Here is a 19,099-nt window from a genome sequence, read left to right as displayed (position 1 = left end):
TCCTGTTGCATCCTGTTGCACCTGTGTAATGAGAAGGCAACCAATGCTCTTCAGAGCCTCCTCTAGTGATGACTTGGTTCCCTCTGGCACAACTGCTGGAGTAAAGACTGGAATCTTTGATTCACATGAGCTAAAAGCTACTACTCTAGGTTAGAATAGGTGCTTTACTTCTTGACATGTTTAACTTTTATGCTAATTGTATTACATGGTGTCTTTACTGTCACCCTTCCCCCCATTTTAGAGATGAGAAGACCAAAGCACAGATAACATTGATAAATAGCCTTACATCATACAGTTATTCAGAGTTTGATGGAAGATTCTGACCCAGGCGATCTAACCCCAATGTCTGTGCTCTTTTCCATTACACTCATTTGCTTGTTTTATCTCTGAACGGCCTGGATCCATACTTTCTCATTAGTCATTTTCTTTCAGAAACTTGGTTTCTTACTATCTTTAGTTGAATATGCATCAGTTTCTAGAGGTCTTTAATGGCAAATGAATTAACAGATATGCTGAAACTTATTTTCATGACTCCCTACAGTTGGGTTTTTTGGGGGTGACCTTAAAAAATATATATTTACTCAATAAAAGCATATCCTCGAGTTAACCTAGAATAAATACCATGGGTGCAGTAAACCATATCACAACATCAACTCAAGAATATGCTCCACACTTTGAAGTTACATTTAATTTGTTGAACTATGTTAGGACATATTCATAAACATAATACCAAGCTTAATTTTAGATATATAAATTTAATATTTAGTGTCACAAGCAGCTTTTTAAATTTATTACATTTAAAATTAGATGACATGTTCATGAATACCATGGACTTTTGTATAGCTGACAGCCAAATCAGAGTAAGAAAGTAAAATATGAAAATCTTTATGAAAAAATCTTATAAATGTTATTTTGTTATCTTTTTCATCAATAATCTACTATATATTATTTATGAAGTGTCTATAGATCTTGTAGGAACAAGACAATTAAGAAATTAAGAAATACTGAAACAAACAACCTAGTTACTAGAAGAGGCTATAACTCTTCGCGTACTTATCATAAATACAGCTTTGAATAAAAACAAACTGACTGGATGAGGTTTTTCATAAGGTATGACTTGATTTCCTTTATATCTTTCATAGTTGTCATTATATCTTTAAAACTATTAAACATTTTAAAGGAAAACAGCTATTTTACCTTTTATGTGAAAAGCCGACTTCATGATTAAATAAGACTCGGTTCTCAGTAGCTATTATTATGTGCAATATTATTTTGATATCTTCCATATATTTTAGGGCAAAACCATTGATTCTAAGTTTAAAATGATGTGGTGTGCAATGTTATAGTACATGTCTTAAACATAAAATATCCTATATAACTACAATGAATAGGTATCTTTCTTAAATGAGCAAAAGAAAGCAAATATTTTGCATAGGTAAATTTTATTGAGAGAACATAGAGATTCTGGAAATCATCAAATGTATTACAATCAAATAATGATAGAAACATCCAGCATGAGTTAGGATAAAATGGGAACTCTAGAAGAACAGATGCCCTTTAATTATATTAAAACTGCACTCACTGTTTCATAATATTTTTATATTATAATACCGAACTTGAAATCAACTTTACTTTATTCCAGCCTCTTTGGGGAATTTCTCTACAGTAAGTCCTGCAACAACTTCAGGTCAGTACTTACGGCATTTTAAAAAATATAACTTGGTGATAATCAAACTGCATGACATTATAAAAGGATATTTGCAATAGCCCTAGCGGAGACATTTATTCTTCATATTAAAATATAAGAAGTTTACATTTGGTTAAGAACAATGTAATTCATAATCTTGCAGATTTTATCATGCCTAGTTACACATGCCAAAGACATACATTTCCAATCTCAATGTTCCTTTCATATTTTAAATTCTATATACATTTGTATGCATGTACAGTGTGTGTAAGCCTATGTATGTGTGTATGTGTGAGTGTGTAGCATCCTAAAATGTGGCTCAAATCCTGAAGCTTTGGAGATGAATCCATAATATTTCTAAGGTCACTAGGAATAAAGAAAGAAAAAACATTTAAAAGATAATCAAATGATGACTTCAGAACGTACTGTGTTCTTGAGAAAGGACAATCCAAAGCTTAATGTTAACTTTGTTCTGTTCCAGCATTCCATTATTCCATCTTTCTAACTACAATGGTTATTATTGCGCATGAAACTTAGAACTTCACTTTGTCTCACCAAGATCACACCACTATCAAAAGAGTTTGCTTTGGGAAATTATCAAAAATTTTCAAATTATCCTAATCTATCTCCAAGTGTAAAATTATTATGTTGCAGAAAAATAATTTAAAGTCAGGAGCCATAATATCAATCCAGGCTCTGCCAACTACCAGAAACACTGGGCACATCTTTTTATTCCTCTGAAAATCTGCTTCCCATAAAATGCAAATAATAAAATTTTTCCAAATATTACAGACTCATTCTAAATATCAAAGTTATACACAAATGTTTTCTAAAGGTATAGATTATTATAATACTATAAAGATATTAATTTTGGTACTATCTAGTATTATGAGCAATTTTATAGTATTGGAAAGATCTACATTTTTTTTTAAAGTATCTACTTGGGCCAGGTACTACATTTTACCAGCATTGCCTCATTTAATTCTCAGAATGATGCTGTAGAGATGTAATAGTTTTTCCACTTAAAAAGAAATAAGTAATAAGCAACGTGCCCTGAGTCACACAGCTATTAGGTGTCAAACTTGGGATTAAAAGCAAATCCCCTGGAGTCCAAAGCCCATGGCCTAAGCATATCCCAACCTTCTATTTCAAATAACATCAGATTAACCTAGAACATTTAAGTCCAAAACCATTGAGAAATTAATGAATCCTTGTGTTTAGTTATTCATAATTGAATAACATGATCTTCTTTACTTAGAAAATAAAAGATGAGTAAAAATCTAAAAACCTCTGCTCTACAATTCTAAAAACCAATGAAAACATAAAAGATTTATTCTTAGATCCAAATACAAATGACATATCCTTAAGCTAATAGATAATCATAATTCACAGTAACTATAAAAACTCTCAGGTTAAGGATTAAATAGAGAAAATATACAATGAAGTTCTAATAATCAGTTTTAAAAGGTAATAATTGTCTTAATTCCATTTATTTTCACAGGCAAGCTAACAACCCACAGTCCTCTGTCAACTCCAGGTCAGTATTAATTTTATTTATACCTTTTAAAAAGTTTTCACTTAGGTTTTATTTTAGGCTCTTAAGAATTCTCTGCTAACACAGCAGTTAATATTACTCCTATTTTATGGATAAGAAAATTGGAGCATAAAAGATTGCAGCTTAAGCCTAAGACTTCACCAAAAGTGAGCAGCAGTATTTAAGGCTAATGCCTGGATTAGCTGACCTCACTCAGTCCACTGTTAGAACCCTGGTTATTATCTGTTGCTAAGAATGCCACCAATAGGATCAAAATGTTTGCCAGAAGAGATGTAGGTTTCATCAGATATGAAGTTTTTTTTTCTTTGATTATTCTGTCTGCATACAAGGTAGGAAAGCTTGCTGACTCAACTCAATATGCCTTGCTAACCCAGCACCAAAATAGCCTTGAATTCACTCAAGCAACAAGTTCTCATAAAGTAGCTACTTTGTGCTAACTTCCAGACATATCTTTCATGTGTCAGTTTCTCTGGATTCCTAGTAGTTGTTTACTGTGCTTCTGTCTATCTGCTTGTCAACTAAATGGCCTTTTCTGGCCCTAATTTAGTCTTCATATTGAATGACCTGGGTGTGTTCCTCACTTCTTCAGATAAACTCCACAAAGTTAATATTGTATAGATCTTCAGCTCCTAAATTAACATTGCCATTTTTATGTTATTAGAATCCATACAAAATGTTATACGTGTACAAGTTTTACATTTACAAAACTATAAATGCCCTTCTGTGTAAGACTTAATAATTCCGGTGTTTGAAAATCAAAGGGATATGTAAATCATTAACCAAAATCCTTTATGAACCAATCCATCACACCTCCAAATCCAGAGACTGTTAAGGTAGGAAGAGGCTGCTTGGAGTTGTGTTTGGGTGTTACTCATATAGTAACCCAGTATACTAAAAATTAAAACTGTTCTTGATCCCAAAGTCTCCTCTCCAATGTGGAAAATTACTTTACAGCGTTTAAAACCACCTTACAACATACTTCAGAAAAAAAAAAAAAAGTTTTGAGGATTGATAATGGCTAATTCCCTCAGTCTAAAAATAAGCTGAAAAAAATAATTGGAGCATATTTTGAGAAGTATCTTTCTCAAACTTTGAAAGTCAGCAACCAATATCCAAATTAGTGTCTATTTTTAATTGTCTATTGATTCATTGAGTGATTCACAGGAACCACAGTACTGAAGACATCTCAGGTGTATACAGTGTCCTAAGAGAAATACACAGAATGATTGGTCGGGGCTGGGGGTGGGTGGGGCAGGGAGGGACAGGAATCAGCATTAAAGCAAGAAAGTCTTCGTTTCTTAAACACTTACTTAAAAAGTAAGTGTTCCTCCCTTACTATCCTGAGGATGAACTTGTCAAAAATGGAAGGAAGTGGATGAACTTTATGCCAGTTTCCTCTGGCCAAAGGAGATATTGAATGGGGGTCAAAGAGCATGAGAGTTAGTTCACCCATACTTTGCGCTCATGGGAGGTGAAGCCAAAATCTCCTTTCCTACGTGTGAGCTACAGGGGTGGGATCAGTCCAGAGTCAGCCCGATTCACACTGTAAGCATTTGATATGTAAACTGAAAATCAAAACAGAACATTCAGTACTCTATCCTTGAAAAGGCATAGGCAAATCCATCGTTAACTAATTGCACCGATTACTTTATATGTGGTGTTTGGCAAGCTATTTCCTCTTTTTTAACTTTAGATTAAATTATAGATTTTAGGGAATGATCATGAGAATTAAAAGAGAGATAATAGAGAGACAATAATAGAGAGAATTAAAAGGGAGATAATCTTATTGTCTGAATTCGTGACTGGCACAAAGTTAGATTCCTTCTTTCTTCTCCCTTCTGACTTGAGGGGGGGGGAAGCATTTGAATGCTGCTTTTTTTTTTTTTTTTTAAGAAATATTTAAAGTCAATCAGAGAAAGACAATCATCATCTTATCTCTCTAATATGAAGAATTTGAGAGGCAGGACAAGAGGTCCTGGGGGCGAGGGAGGGATAAAATGAAACAAGATTGGATCAGGAGGAAAACAAACCATAAGAGACTTTAATCTCACTAAACAAACTGAGGGTTGTTGCGGGGTCAGGAGGAGGGATAGGTTGGCTGGGTTATGGACATTGGGGAGGGTATGAGCTACGGTGAGAGCTGTGAAATGTATAAGCCTGATTCACCAACCTGTACCCCTGGGGCAAATAATATATGTTAATTAAAAAAAAACAAATATTTAAAAAATAAGACTAGGGTTAAAACAAGATAATTGTATTTGGTAATGCTTATTTAAATCTGATCATTCCTTTCACCAAAAACACTCCTTTTATTGGAGACTATTGAATTACCTTAATCAAACTTCAAAGAATTATAATAAGGTAAGGAAATGGCAACATCTCGTGTTTCCTCTTACTGGATCCATGAGCCCCCAGTCATCCTTCCCACTTTTTCCTCTCCTACAGCGAGATACTATAGATTTACAGAGGGGAACAAGGCAATTAAACTTGAAAACCACAGTTTCCAAGCAGTAACTTATTATGAATATGCCTTTCAGGGATGTTAAGTTTATTTTCATCTATATGCCTGGAAGACAGGGTTTGAGAAAAATCAACAAATGCACGCATCATATACCTGGCATTAGTACTATTATAAATTCTGCCAAAGAGAATTTTTGTATGATAGCAGGTACAAAGTCCATGAGGATTATGTTCTATTGTTCAACTGTCTTTGCTACCAATTACTGTAAGGTTTTATTAACCCGTTTGGAACACTAGAGGAGGGAGATGGGAACCAGGGTCGAATTACGCTGATTGATTTCTTGGCTGCTACAGAGTGCCAAGAGGGGCTGTTTTGGGCAATCATTCAAATGCTTGAAGGATTTCTAGAATATAGCTTGTTCCAGTCTTTTGTTGCTTCCTATGCAGGCAGTGATTGTAGAAAAACAAAAGTTTCACTATTGTGGGCTTTCTCGATTTCATACAAAATGCAATCTTGCTCCAATATTACTATGTGGGGGGGGGGGGGGCTTGGGGATTGAAGAAAAAGAATTGGCTGATTGAGTGAAGAACATGAAATTGGGTCAAGAGAAGCTAAGGTAGAATTATACTCTTCAGCTGAATTGCCCAAGGACTAAGACACATGGACTTGATCCAACACCAAATATAACTTTATTTTTCTTTCTCTCCATTGGAGAGAACAGCATGTATGTTGCTAAGCACACTCCTCTACTTGACAATATCCCTATGTCCATGGCTTCTGAACTGTTCAAGTATCTTTCCACTGTAATTGCATTTGGATTGGCCAGCCAACTAAAAAAAAAAAGATGAAATTAGTTATATCAAAGTTGTTAAGAATTTCTGTAAGGCAATATTTATTTTTCCAATATAGTGTAGAGAAATTAACTTCATCTCTAAAGGCTGGTATTCATGGGTTGAGACTCCATGCTCACCGGCTAAGCGTTATAAGGATTTGTGGCTGAATGTTATCTCAAACAATTTTGTCCACCCAGCATTCTATTTCCCATTTGAGTAATAGGAAAAATAAAAATGTAAGATTTCTAAAACATGATTTGCAAATTATTATCTTGTAGGCAATGCTCTTCGTAATTGGTCTGGAAGAGGGGGAAAAAAAAGATAGATTTCTGTCTTTTTCTCCTCTCCAATGCAGTGCACAGGGCCTGCACAAAGCAAACACAGGTGCTTCCTCTCTGCAAATCACTGAAAATTGTTGTGACTTTGGGTCATTCTGGAGCAATCACCTTGAGTTTATACTGAATCATTTATGGTACAAATAAAATTGGACAATAAAAACCTTGCATTTGCAGAATCCCAAATAATAGTAGTTTCCACAAAATGCCAAAGAATTAATTTCCCAAAGATAAAATACTGGATAGATAAGATAGAAAAATACATGCACAACTTTTCCCCACCACTCAAGATAATGTAATTAATATTCAGGCAATTTGTTCAGCTTCTGATAAACAAAATCAATTATTATGTTGTCTGTGTGCATTTCTTTAAATACAATTACTTAACACCTTTCCTAGAAATTCTCTATTGAGAAGTACAGTACAGACTTCTTAGTGAAGGAGAAATACCAGAGCAAGAATTAAGGAGTGAAATGGCAAAGAAAATAATATACAAGTTGAAGAACTCTAGCTTTAAGAATGGAAGGCCATTGTTAAAAAGCAGCATCTGGCTAGTTTCTGTAACAAGTAATGTTTCAAATGAATGCTTTTGTTGGAAATTGTTATCATATATTATGTAATGAGATGAAAGGAAGACAGAAGACAAGGTAAAAACACAATCTGATAAAATCCCCAGAAGAACTGTGCTAATGAAACAATTATATTTTCCATATTGCTTTCAATATGAAAAACTCCTCTTTCTTCACGGACTAAGGCAGCTGAAAACTGTTTAGGAAACAGAGTCTGGAAAAATAGAGTACAACCCAAAGTGGAGTACTTCATATTTCTATCTTTGTTTCCAAATACTTCCAATTAGAGTCATTTTCTAAATCCCACCAGGGGTTCCTCTTACAATTACCATCATGATTAATTACCATGAATTAATTCAACTAGCCACCCCAAAAGTGTAAGTATCATTCTTAGCATCCCCCTTCCACTCCTTTTAGTCAGGGACACATCTGGTCACTAAAACTCATCTATTCTACTCATAAAATAGCAATTTAGTCCATGCCCCATCTCCTCTACTAGGGTGAAGTTCCAACCCTTATCCACTAATAAGAGCCAGTCAGGGTTCCAATCGTTACCACTTTCACTTTGACCAAAAAAACAACTCCTTAGCTTGTCTCCTTATTCTACATGATTCTCCGCTTGGTCCCAGGCTTGTGTTAACAAAACATGGACTGATCATACCACACACAGATAAAAACTTTCAATGCCATCACCTACAGAAAGAATATTTCTCACATTTTACAAAAATAATAATAATAAAAAAAGTTTCCTACACTTGAAACCAAACTCCCTTCCTGCCACGGTCTTCGCAAACATCCTACCATCCAGATAGGTTATACTCATCTGTTCTCTGTACATCGTTGTGGTCTTGTCATGTGCATTGCATACATCTCTCTTCCTGGTATATTTCTAACCATCCTTCAAAACATAGTAGGAAGACGTTTTCAATTTCTGCCTCAGAAGAAGGCTTCTTGACTAATTCTTGGTGTTCCTATAGCACTTTTTTATACCTCTTTAAAAAAAAAATGGTTAATGAACCAGACTTTCACTAAACTCCAAGCTTCATGAAAATAGAAGCTCTGTTATTCACCCTTTTATCTCCATTCCTCAAAAGTGTTTGATACAAGTAAATGGATAATAAACACTTGTGGAGTGGATGAATGGTCATTAATGAGATCAAAAGATCCCACTGGGTACCACGTGCAAGTGTGGTTTTGGAGGTTCAATCTGCAGAGTTCAGTAAACCACGGACAGATGGGTGACCATCCTGAAGCACAGTTCCCGTGAGAAATGGTAGGACAGACAAAATTATACATCTTTCTGACTATAACCCCAAATCTCTTCTTTTAAATGCTGAATATGTAGAATTTTATTAACTGTTGTTAAAATGAGATATAGATTTTCTAGAATAATACTCTTTGTTATTTATTTAGCAAGCATTTATGGAATACTATCAACACTATGTCTTTAACAGATTAGGAACTCAATGATTAAGGACTCTCGATAAGTATCTCATCTATATCAACAGCTATAATATGCTTTAGGTTTATTCAATACCAGTTTTATCACTCTTTTTTATAATCTTAAAATTGGGGTAGTTTGTCCTTTAGGAATGACTCTGATCTTTATCATGTCCTATTTCAGACATTAGGTGATCCATGAATTTCCCAGTGGTTTATATCCATTTTAATTAGAGCCAATTATAAAAATCTAATTTAGTTGAATATATGCCTATCAACCCTGTCCATAAAGGTTCCTAATTAGGTATTACCTTGGTAGATTAATTGACACAAGCACTTTTATCTTCCAAATTAATTTCATGGAATACAAGGAGAAATTTCAGAATCAAATATATTTTTAAAACCCAGCAGATGGCAGTGCAGTGCAGAATATGACATTTTTAAGACTCACAGTTAAATTCTCCAAGTTAATTTCTAGAAGTAAAATGTGTTTCTTGGTGCATTTCTATATGTAGGCATGTAGAAGAGCAGGTGACAAGGCAGACTGAGAACAGCAAATTGATCCGATTATGGTCAGAGTATGGCATAGAATTCTCCAGGGGAATGTCTGCATCTTTCCCACGAAGAATCTCTGACCCAAGAAGCAAAGAAATATTGAGTGGAAATAGCGATTGGGTTTCTCCACTGCTCAATGTAGCCAGGCAGTGGGAATTTTAAGTGTTTTATTCTGTTATAAAATGCTTTTGCTGACAAATTTTGCTCTGCAGAATGCAAACTTTGACTTCAGCCCCCATATTTTCAAATAATAAGTTTATAAGTAAAGGAAGTGGTTACTAGATACTCCAGATAATATAAAAATCATTCCAATAAATTCCCCCACTAAACACATATAAACAGTTCTAGGAGGTGTAAACATTAGGAGCTAAATGTCCAATCAATAGTATTCATTTATTAAGGTTAAAACCAACAAGCTAAACATTTATATTTAACATCGATGAAGAAATACATATCTTCTTTTCAAAATTTAATATTCTAAACATTTACAAATGACTAACTGAAATAAACGTTTACATTGGAAACCGAAATATATGCTTATGAGTAAAGATTTAAATGATGAAAAATACATAATAAATATTGAAACATTGTACATATGTTTGGAAATTAAATTTACTATGCAAAAAACTTATAAAATCAATCTTTTTTAAATTTTATTTTAAAGGAAATGTCTCCATAGTATGTCCACCTGGTTCTAGTCCTTGTGCTGATGCTCTGAAGTGTGTAGCAATTGATTTATTTTGTGATGGAGAATTAAACTGTCCAGATGGTTCTGATGAAGACAATAACACTTGTGGTAAGTAAGGCCGTCCACATTTTCTCTCACCACTGCCTTTTCATCCTTGCTCCCTGTCTACACACACACACACACACACACACACGTACACATCTCTGAGATAACAGAAACTACTGGAGAATGAGATATTCCAATACTCATGATTATAATTTAATATGGAACCTAATAAATAATTGCATTAATGTTTTCTTAAACTATATTATGCAATATTAAATATTAATTAAGTGAAATTCTATTTGATGACTATGGAAGGAATGCTGTGATTAATGTCAGTCATAAGTAAGGGAAGAGAATGTCATTGTTTTTCATCCTTTATTAAACTACTCCGAACTATTATGAATTTGAATGCTCGTTCATGTTTTTTCACTATTGTACCATAATATTAATCCTTCTCTTTTTGGCCATTTCAATGGTCCCTCTCTCAGTAATTGCCACCCCTTAATTTTGATTGTTCCTTTTGTTTGCCTTTTGATGTAGAAATAACAAATAGACAAAAAAAAGGTGCTGGAGTTATAGTTCTGTGAATAATAGAAATCAGTTATAAATAAGTTCCTGTCTTAGGAATAAAATATTCATGATTTGCAAATTTTGCCATCTGTTTAAGTGTTAATTTTATTATTATTATCAACTATTGTTGTTATTATTATTTCACACTTAAGTAGTACTTACTCTTTGCCAAGCATGACTCAAAGTGATTTATATATATTCACTCTTTGACTTCATTTTATAGCTGGGTAACATATATGAAAGACTATCACATACCTGTAAAAATATATTGATAAGCAAGGCGAACTATTTGAATAACTCTAGCTTATAATTAATTCTTAAAGAATTAAACACCATTAATTGAATAATTTTTGGTGCTGTTTGTGATCATTATCAAAACAGACCATGAACACAATTATAGTTCCTGAAATGTATAAAGGTTGTAGTTACAATTTGCTACACTTTGCTCTTCTTGCTTGCTATTAATTGAAGATGAATGCTCCAATAACAGCAAAGCTTGAAAAGTTACCTAACGACTTGGTACTTACTTTAAAAGGCAGTTGGCCTGTTTTCCAGGACCAAATCAGAAAAAAGGCAACTTGACTAAAGAGGCTTCTACTAAGCAATCCCAATTCAAATGTTCTTTGATAAAATTCAAACCTTCAAAGTTTAACTACATACTTTGAAGTGCACTCAGTGCATATTGGAAGAAAGTGCAGGCTACAGAATATTTTTTAATCTATTTTATATAACTAAGTTACTCAAAGAAGAAGAAAGCAAAATTCTTTTTTGCTATGGCTTTCAGACAGTTTTCAGAACCTTTTCAGGGAGAATATGATACAAGTGTGCCATCATGAGGTAATAAGGGTGATTTTGCTAAATATTTCAGAAAGAATAATGAATGCTAAATTTAGGCACATAGCTTTATGCTTATTTAAGGATGATCGATAAACTTTAGTGGGGAGGAATATGTAAGATGAGTTGAATAGTCAGAAAATGTCTTTACTGTCATGGAGTTAATAATGTTCATGGTAAAGTCATAGCAGTGCATTTCCAAAAATAACCATAGAAATATCATGTAAGTGTGACAAAGTTTGTCCTAAAATAAGTTATAAAGGCCATGAATTCTTTTCCTGAGTCAGTATGGATGATGCTTTAGTATTAGAGGCATGGCATGAGCCTCTGTATTAGAACTGATTTAATTCTTTAAATTTGCCTGAAAGACACAATCAAACTGCATATTTACTTTTCAATATCATGGAGGTTTGTGTTAATTGAACCTTAGTCTCAACTAACCTTCCATGTCACTAACTTTCTTAAGTCTCTAGATTCTCATTTTTCACTTTTCTTGGCTCTCGTCATTATTTATAGTTTAAAATTAGCATTGCATTTAACTTGAAAAATAAATGTACAGTCTTTGTGGAATAAATGTGGACAAATCAATCAATTAATCTGTCCTTATCCAGCTAGGATTCAGGCCTGTAAGTAGTTCAAGTCATCACTCACCATTAGGGATGGTGAGCCCAAAAGCCCAGTGCACTTCACCTCAGCACCAACTTGAACTTTTAGTAGCATAATTTCTACATGAAAGCTTGTGTCCATTAATCTACACTCACAAGAAAATTAATTTAAGAATATTCTTTCTATATGAAATGACCCTGGTGCGCACACACACGCTCTCTCTCTTTCTTCTCCAGCTGTGAGCTCTAATTCTAGTTCGTGTTATTAATAGAGTCACATTAATGTTGACTTCCTCACATAGCTTCCTTTTTTAGCCTTTAGTTATTTAGGCTTTACACAACTTATAGCTGACTATAGCTGAACCAAGACTTCTTTAAATTGTTTTTCTCTTCTGATTAGAATGGTGTCAGCAGGAAAGTTCACTTTTTAGCTGACCTATGAAAAGGAAAGATGCTGACTCACAGCCTTTAGACCAATCTTCAGACCTATTTGGAAGTTGTCAACTGTCTCTATAGATTGTTTGCATGCCTCTATATATGTGCAAGATAGACCTTGGTGGATGGTCGTAGATCATGTTTATCTATCTATCTTGGAGAAGAATTTGAGGACCTAAGCAAGCGCACAACTTGCTTAAATATTTAGCCAGCAGAGGGAGCTCTCATTAGGTTTTAGACGCATGACTTAGGAATCCCCTCCTGTTATAGGCAACGTTTCAGAGAGCTCAGTAAATACCTGATATTATTTGACAGGCTCGTTTATCTCCCACTCGGGATTTTTTTCTCATGCTGCACTGTAAAGCACTATGCAGTCTAAAAAGTTGTAATCCTGAACAGTCTCTAATCCTACTTATCCATGGCTGGGTTAGATCTATCTAAAAGCCTAGCCCGCTTCATTGTCTTGTGTAAAATTCAGTCCTCCAGAAATATCCTGAAATTAAATGAAAGAATATACGAGAAAGCCCCTAGAACAAGCCTATCTCTTGAAATAATAATATTTGGCATTCTGAACTTTGCTATTATAAGTAGTTCAATACTACTATAATTTTATTTTAAATGTCTTCAGGAATATTCTTCTTCTTCTTCTTCTTTTTAAGATTTTATTTATTTATTTGACAGACAGCTAGAGAAGGAACACAAAGGTGGGAGGGGAGCAAGAGAGAAAAGCAGGCTCTCTGCTGAGCAGGAACCCCAATGGGGAGCTTGATCCCAGGACCCTGGGACCATGACCCCAGTCAAACACAGATGCTTAATGACTGAGCCACCCAGACGCCCCAGGAATATTCTTCTTAAGAATACTTTTATCCTCACATACAAGAATTCCCCAGAACTTGAAATGTAGATTATCCATTCCCACCAAAACTCAGCAACTTCATAGACAACTGGAAAAATTGATCATATTTTTTAGGATAGGCTAAATACTATGATAAACAATCTTAGCAATTTAAGACAAAAACAGTTTGCTTATCATGTCATGGTCCAAGTTAGAGGGCAAGGGGCTGTACTCTGTGCAGGTATCTGGGATGCCCTGGATCCTTTGCAACCCACTGACAGACAAAGGAAGAATGTCCTAGAAGGCCTTTTTAGAAATCAAATTTGGAAATAAATACTATTAGCTCCACAATAGTTTAATGGCCAGGATCAGTCGCATGGCTCCATTTTTTTCCCCTAAGATTTTATTTATTTATTTGAGAGAGAGAGAGAGAGAGAAAATGAGAGAGCGTGAGAGAAGAGAGGTCAGGGGAGAAGCCAACTCCCTGCTGAGCAGGGACTGATGGGAGACTTGATCCTGGGACTCTAAGATCATGACCTGAGCTGAAAGCAGTTGCTTAACGAACTGAGCCACCCAGGCACCACACATGGCTCCATGTTTAAAAGTGCAGTCTAGTGATGTGCCCCCAAAGGGTCTGAAAAAGGGTATAGCAAGCCTACAACAATCCTGCCGATGGGGACACAACTCACGTTTTTGGAAAACTATGAATCTTGTTGTATGACACAGACCTGTTGATAATTCCCCCCAAAGATGCAGTGAATGGGTGTGAAGAAGGGAGGAATCACTGGAATGTGATCAGATTTGCAAATTGGTTTTATAAATTCTTAAACCAGTCCTGTTTTGTGCCCTTTCACTCTTTTTTTGCTTCCTCCTACGTGATGTAGAATGTTATTGCAAGTACAATGAAAATGATGGAATTCTTTAAAATTTCCTGTTCCTTCTTTAATTTACAATTCTGCCCACACATACCCTCCTCCCTCCCTCCCTTTTCAGTTCAAAGAGGAGATGATAACATCATGATAGCTCTGTATATCGAGGTATAAGGCGGGATAGCCTTCTATGCTCCCCAATAAGACTGCCTGGTTTTGAATTATCACTAACAAGCTGGGAGAATGTTTGCTGGTTACCTAACCCCTCTGTGCCTCACTTTTGCCACCTGTAACTTGATCAGATGGTTGTGAACATTACACTAATATACATCTGTAATAACTTCAGAACAGGAGCTGGCGCACAGTAAATACCCCATCAGTGCTAGCAGTTATATTCAAATATACCTGGTGGATTGATTGCTCTACTTTATTATATACAAACTATTTACAAAAGCAGTGGACTTTCTTGAACTGCCTGTAATCTTGAAGTCCATATATATTTTTTTTTCTGGCAAACAGATTAAAAGTCTTAACATATCACCTAAAATATAAGCAGACGCCACAGTCATTGACGGAGAAGGACTGACTGTCCCATCTTCTCAGCATGGTCTGCGGTGGGCAGCGAATTGACTTTGAAAAGATTTCCTTTTACAACTAGAAAATTACTTAAATAACTTAACAACTAGAAAAAACTTAATTAAATTAATTTGCATTAAAAATCACATGTTTTACTGTTTATCTTAGAATTGTACCAATTCTTCTTAACTGTCCTCTTCAGCTCAGGGAAGTATTACACATAAGGAGATTCAGTTCTCTCAACAAGCTTGGATATTCTCTGCCACCTCAACCAAATTTGTCATGGATTTTTCAGTGCTTAATCCTTTTATCTTAGAGTATCTTTTCTGTTCTCAGTTTTTGTTGTTGTTTATTTGTTGTTTTGCTTTTTGTCTTTTGTTGGGAGTCAGGCTACCGAGTCATAATCCAATGAAATGAATTCTTAGGCCATTATTTTTTAAATGTACTTTATATCTTACAATTTATAATCTTACAGTCTTATAATCACAAAGTGAATACTTATGCTTTTTTAAAAATACCGGAACTAGCAAAAAAAAGCCAACCAAAAACTTCTCACTTTTCAGTTTTTTCTTTTGTCCATATAAAACATTTGATGTCATATAATAGCTTGCATTTTATAACTTGATAGAAATATTGTATACTGTTACATGGGATTTTCCATCCATCCATTTTGGATTAATTTATTCTAGCTCTCAGATTCTAAGAGCACCAGTTTAATTTTTATAAATTTCTTTAATCTCCCTACCCTCCATCAATGCTTCTGGCCTATGAGGAATTACCAACCTGCCAAGAGGAAAAAGGACACACTCTAGGAGTAGTTATTTTAGAATATGGTGTCAACAGAATCAAGTAACTGTATAGAAAATGACCTAAGAAAAATTAACGTTTGTGAAAATAAAATGTGTTTTATTATTTTTTTAAACACATAGTATACATAATAACTGTAAAGGGGACACAAAAAGTAGTGAGGCATGGCTCCTGGTTCATGCCCTCAGTACGATTCTAAACTAGTTGGAAATGACTCTGATATAAGTTAAAGACAACTGATAATACATGACATCAAAGAGAAGTATATGAAGTAAATTTGCTATAAGAATTAAAAGAGGAAAATGAGGGGGGTCACCTGGGTGGCTCAGTGGGTTAATCCTCTGCCTTCGGCTCAGGGTCCTGGGATCGAGCCCCACATCGGGCTCTCTGTTCAGCAGGGAGCCTGCTTCCCTCTCTCTCTCTGCCTGCCCCTCTGTCTACTATGATCTCTGTCTGTCAAATAAATAAATAAAGTCTTTAAAAAAATAAAAAATAAAAGAGGAAAATGAGGAATCATAAAAAGCAAGAGACATATTCAGGAATATGTGAAAATACGGAGCTAGCGAATTCATACAAAAGAAGCAAGAGGTTTAAAAGAAGGTGGACGGGTGCCTGGGTGGCTCAGTGGGTTAAGCCGCTGCCTTTGGCTCAGGTCATGATCTCAGGGTTCTGGGATCAAGTCCCGCATCGGGCTCTCTGCTTAGCAGGGAGCCTGCTTCCTCCTCTCTCTCTCTGCCTGCCTCTCTGCCTACTTGTGATCTCTCTCTGTCAAGTAAATAAAAGAAGGTGGAATAGAGTGGATGGATAGAGTTCACCACAGGCCACCAGAAGCACACATATCATTTGCCTGGCCATATTCTGCCCATTTTCAGGAGAACACAGTATGTAATGCACATACTTGAAATTCACCCTAGCTCCAATTTAATAGGGAAAATAAGACCAAAACAGTTAGTAGCTATTTGTCTAAATTAGAAGTTTATAATTTAAATATATTTATTTCCTTAAAAATATGAAAAAAAGAAGTACTGAAAATGAAGCTTAAGTATGAGTACTTAGAAATAGAATACTTTTCTAAAAGAATCTATGGTGAGTTATATACACGTATGTGAAAATGGGCAATTGATTTTAAACATGAGATCTCATCTACTCCCACTTGATCATTTCAGTTTTGTAAAATGGCCGCATACAGATTTCAGTCATCGATGTTCTAGGAGGTATTCACTAGATGATCTGAATCCCATTTCATATGAGAAAACTTTCCAGGACTATTTTTTGTCTGACACGAATTCCCACTTGTTTCCACAGCCACAGCTTGTGATGGAAGGTTTTTGTTGACTGGATCTTCTGGGTCCTTCCAGGCTGCTCATTACCCGAAGCCTTCTAAATCAAGTGTTGTTTGCCAGTGGATTATACGGTAATAGATCATCATCTATTCCCTGTTAAGCCATTAAGTCTTTCTCTGATACAGTAGGTCCTACCACCTTCCGTACTCTATTTATTTTTGAACAGTCATTTTCACTAGCTATGAAGCAAAGTCTTCCCAACTGATAACTTGTCCAAGTAGTTTCTCACTCATTCATCACCTTCAAAAAGGTGTTCTGTGCTATGGATCATACTGTCTAATAAATAGGGCCATCACTGGACTCTGCAGTAAGTTCCCGTCCCCCATGATTGGCACAGATCAAGGACTGCCAAGGCGAAGAGCACACATGTATATCTGTATATTGCAATACATAACATTTCCCATCACAAGCATCCTGGCCTCTGAAGAGTTCCTTTCTCATTATGCCAGCATCTGTTTGAAAATCTTCTCTGATGTGGCAGATTAAGAGCTGGAGACACCTTCTATACACATCCTGTTCGTTAGATCTTGAAAAACACTGGGATCAGTGACTATATATTTGCCCTCCAAGCCACTTCAGCCCACTAATTCAATCATTGTGATGATCCAAATAATCAGGCTGAAGGCTGATCCACCTCAATATTTATCTAAGCATTTTTCACACAGGACTAGTATCTGATTTTCTTTCCCAGTATTCCAAAGGAAAATAATTTGTACCCAAATAAATAAAAGTAACACTGAATAAACTCATTACAACTTTTTTTTTTTTTTAAGTCCAGGACTTCTCACAGTTTCGAATAGTTAACAAGCAGTAAATATCTCAAAAAAAGAAAAAACATAATCTTAAGCCACTAATCATTTTCCTCCACAGAGCATGCAGAATAAATGTTCTATGGGATATACTTTGATAAATGACATTCATTCTGTTAGTTCATCTCTCTTAACAGGTGGATGGGATTATGGTTTCCCAATCCAACCTACTATATAATAGTTTTTTTTTTTTAACTTTATGTTTTCAGTGTTCCAAGATTCATTATTTATGCATCACACCCAGTGCTCCATGCAATACGTGTCCTCCTTAATACCCACCACCAGGTTCACTCAGTCCCCAACCCACTCCCCTCCAAAACCCTCAGTTTGTTTCTCAGAGTCCACAGTCTCTCATGATCCATATCCCTACTGTTTAATAGTTTTAATCATTGTGATGACTCACTAGAAAACCAGATGACTCACTAGAAAACATAATAGCTGATGAAAGGTTACAAGTCAGTATCAAACAAGTTCTTTCCAACCAAATCATAGAAATGGCCCCAAAAAGATGCACAGTATTGTTTACTTGTGTAGATATATCCCAGACACGAGATGCATATGAAGGGAAGATTGTCCTAAACACATTTACTTGACATTATTCAGGGAAAGAAGAACATCCTATTCTCTTTAAATAATTTCTATTTTGGAGCTCAACCACATGTAAGTTATGTTTTCATGCTCCAGATAACAGGTTCCTTGTGTGCCAAATACAAGATTTTGTGTTAAAAATGGCTGCTCACTTGTCAAGTGAATAAATAACCAATTTGAAAAATAGTGTTTCCAATATAATCCCATCAAATTTTAAAAGAAACATTTATATGGCTATTAACAATGTTCATAAGTAAAATGAGAAATATTCTATTTCTTATTTAAAATATCAACAGAAAGCTATAGAAAAATCTTAAGTTACTTCCTTTGAAAATGGAAAGAACATGAATCCTTAATTACTTCTTCATGCAATCTTTGGAATTTTATTAAACCAAATAAAAATAATTTAATTGTTAAATCCACTGCTTAATAAAGCTCAGTCAAATTTATATGAAAGTTTATAAGCAGAACTTTTGCCATAATAATATACCATTTATGTAATAATCACACTATGTTAATTAAGGATTTGTATGGTTTGATTCTTTTTTCTTTCTTCTCTGTTACTTAATTTTTAAAACAATTTTTAAGAAATCCATCATTAGTTTTAGAGGCGAGAAGGGTGGGAGTTGGTTAGCCCAGTGATGGGTATTAAAGAGGGCG

The 19,099-nt window shown here is 35.0% G+C and overlaps 1 protein-coding gene across 1 annotated transcript in view; it reads left to right on the top strand.

Moving 5' to 3' along the window:
• TMPRSS15 (transmembrane serine protease 15) overlaps positions 1-19,099 on the top strand; it is a 116,775-nt gene that overhangs the window by 12,603 nt on the left and 85,073 nt on the right. The window contains exons 5-8 of the mRNA XM_059388380.1: positions 1,643-1,687; positions 3,189-3,224; positions 10,100-10,231; positions 17,005-17,113. Of these exons, the coding sequence (XP_059244363.1) occupies positions 1,643-1,687; positions 3,189-3,224; positions 10,100-10,231; positions 17,005-17,113 (322 nt within the window). The remainder of the gene's footprint in view (positions 1-1,642; positions 1,688-3,188; positions 3,225-10,099; positions 10,232-17,004; positions 17,114-19,099) is intronic.

The sequence above is a fragment of the Mustela nigripes genome, chromosome 2 (genome assembly GCF_022355385.1).
Source record: "Mustela nigripes isolate SB6536 chromosome 2, MUSNIG.SB6536, whole genome shotgun sequence".
Classification (NCBI taxonomy): Eukaryota; Metazoa; Chordata; class Mammalia; order Carnivora; family Mustelidae; genus Mustela; species Mustela nigripes.
Note: the sequence above shows the minus strand (reverse complement) of the source record. Positions and strands in the feature narration are given on the sequence as shown.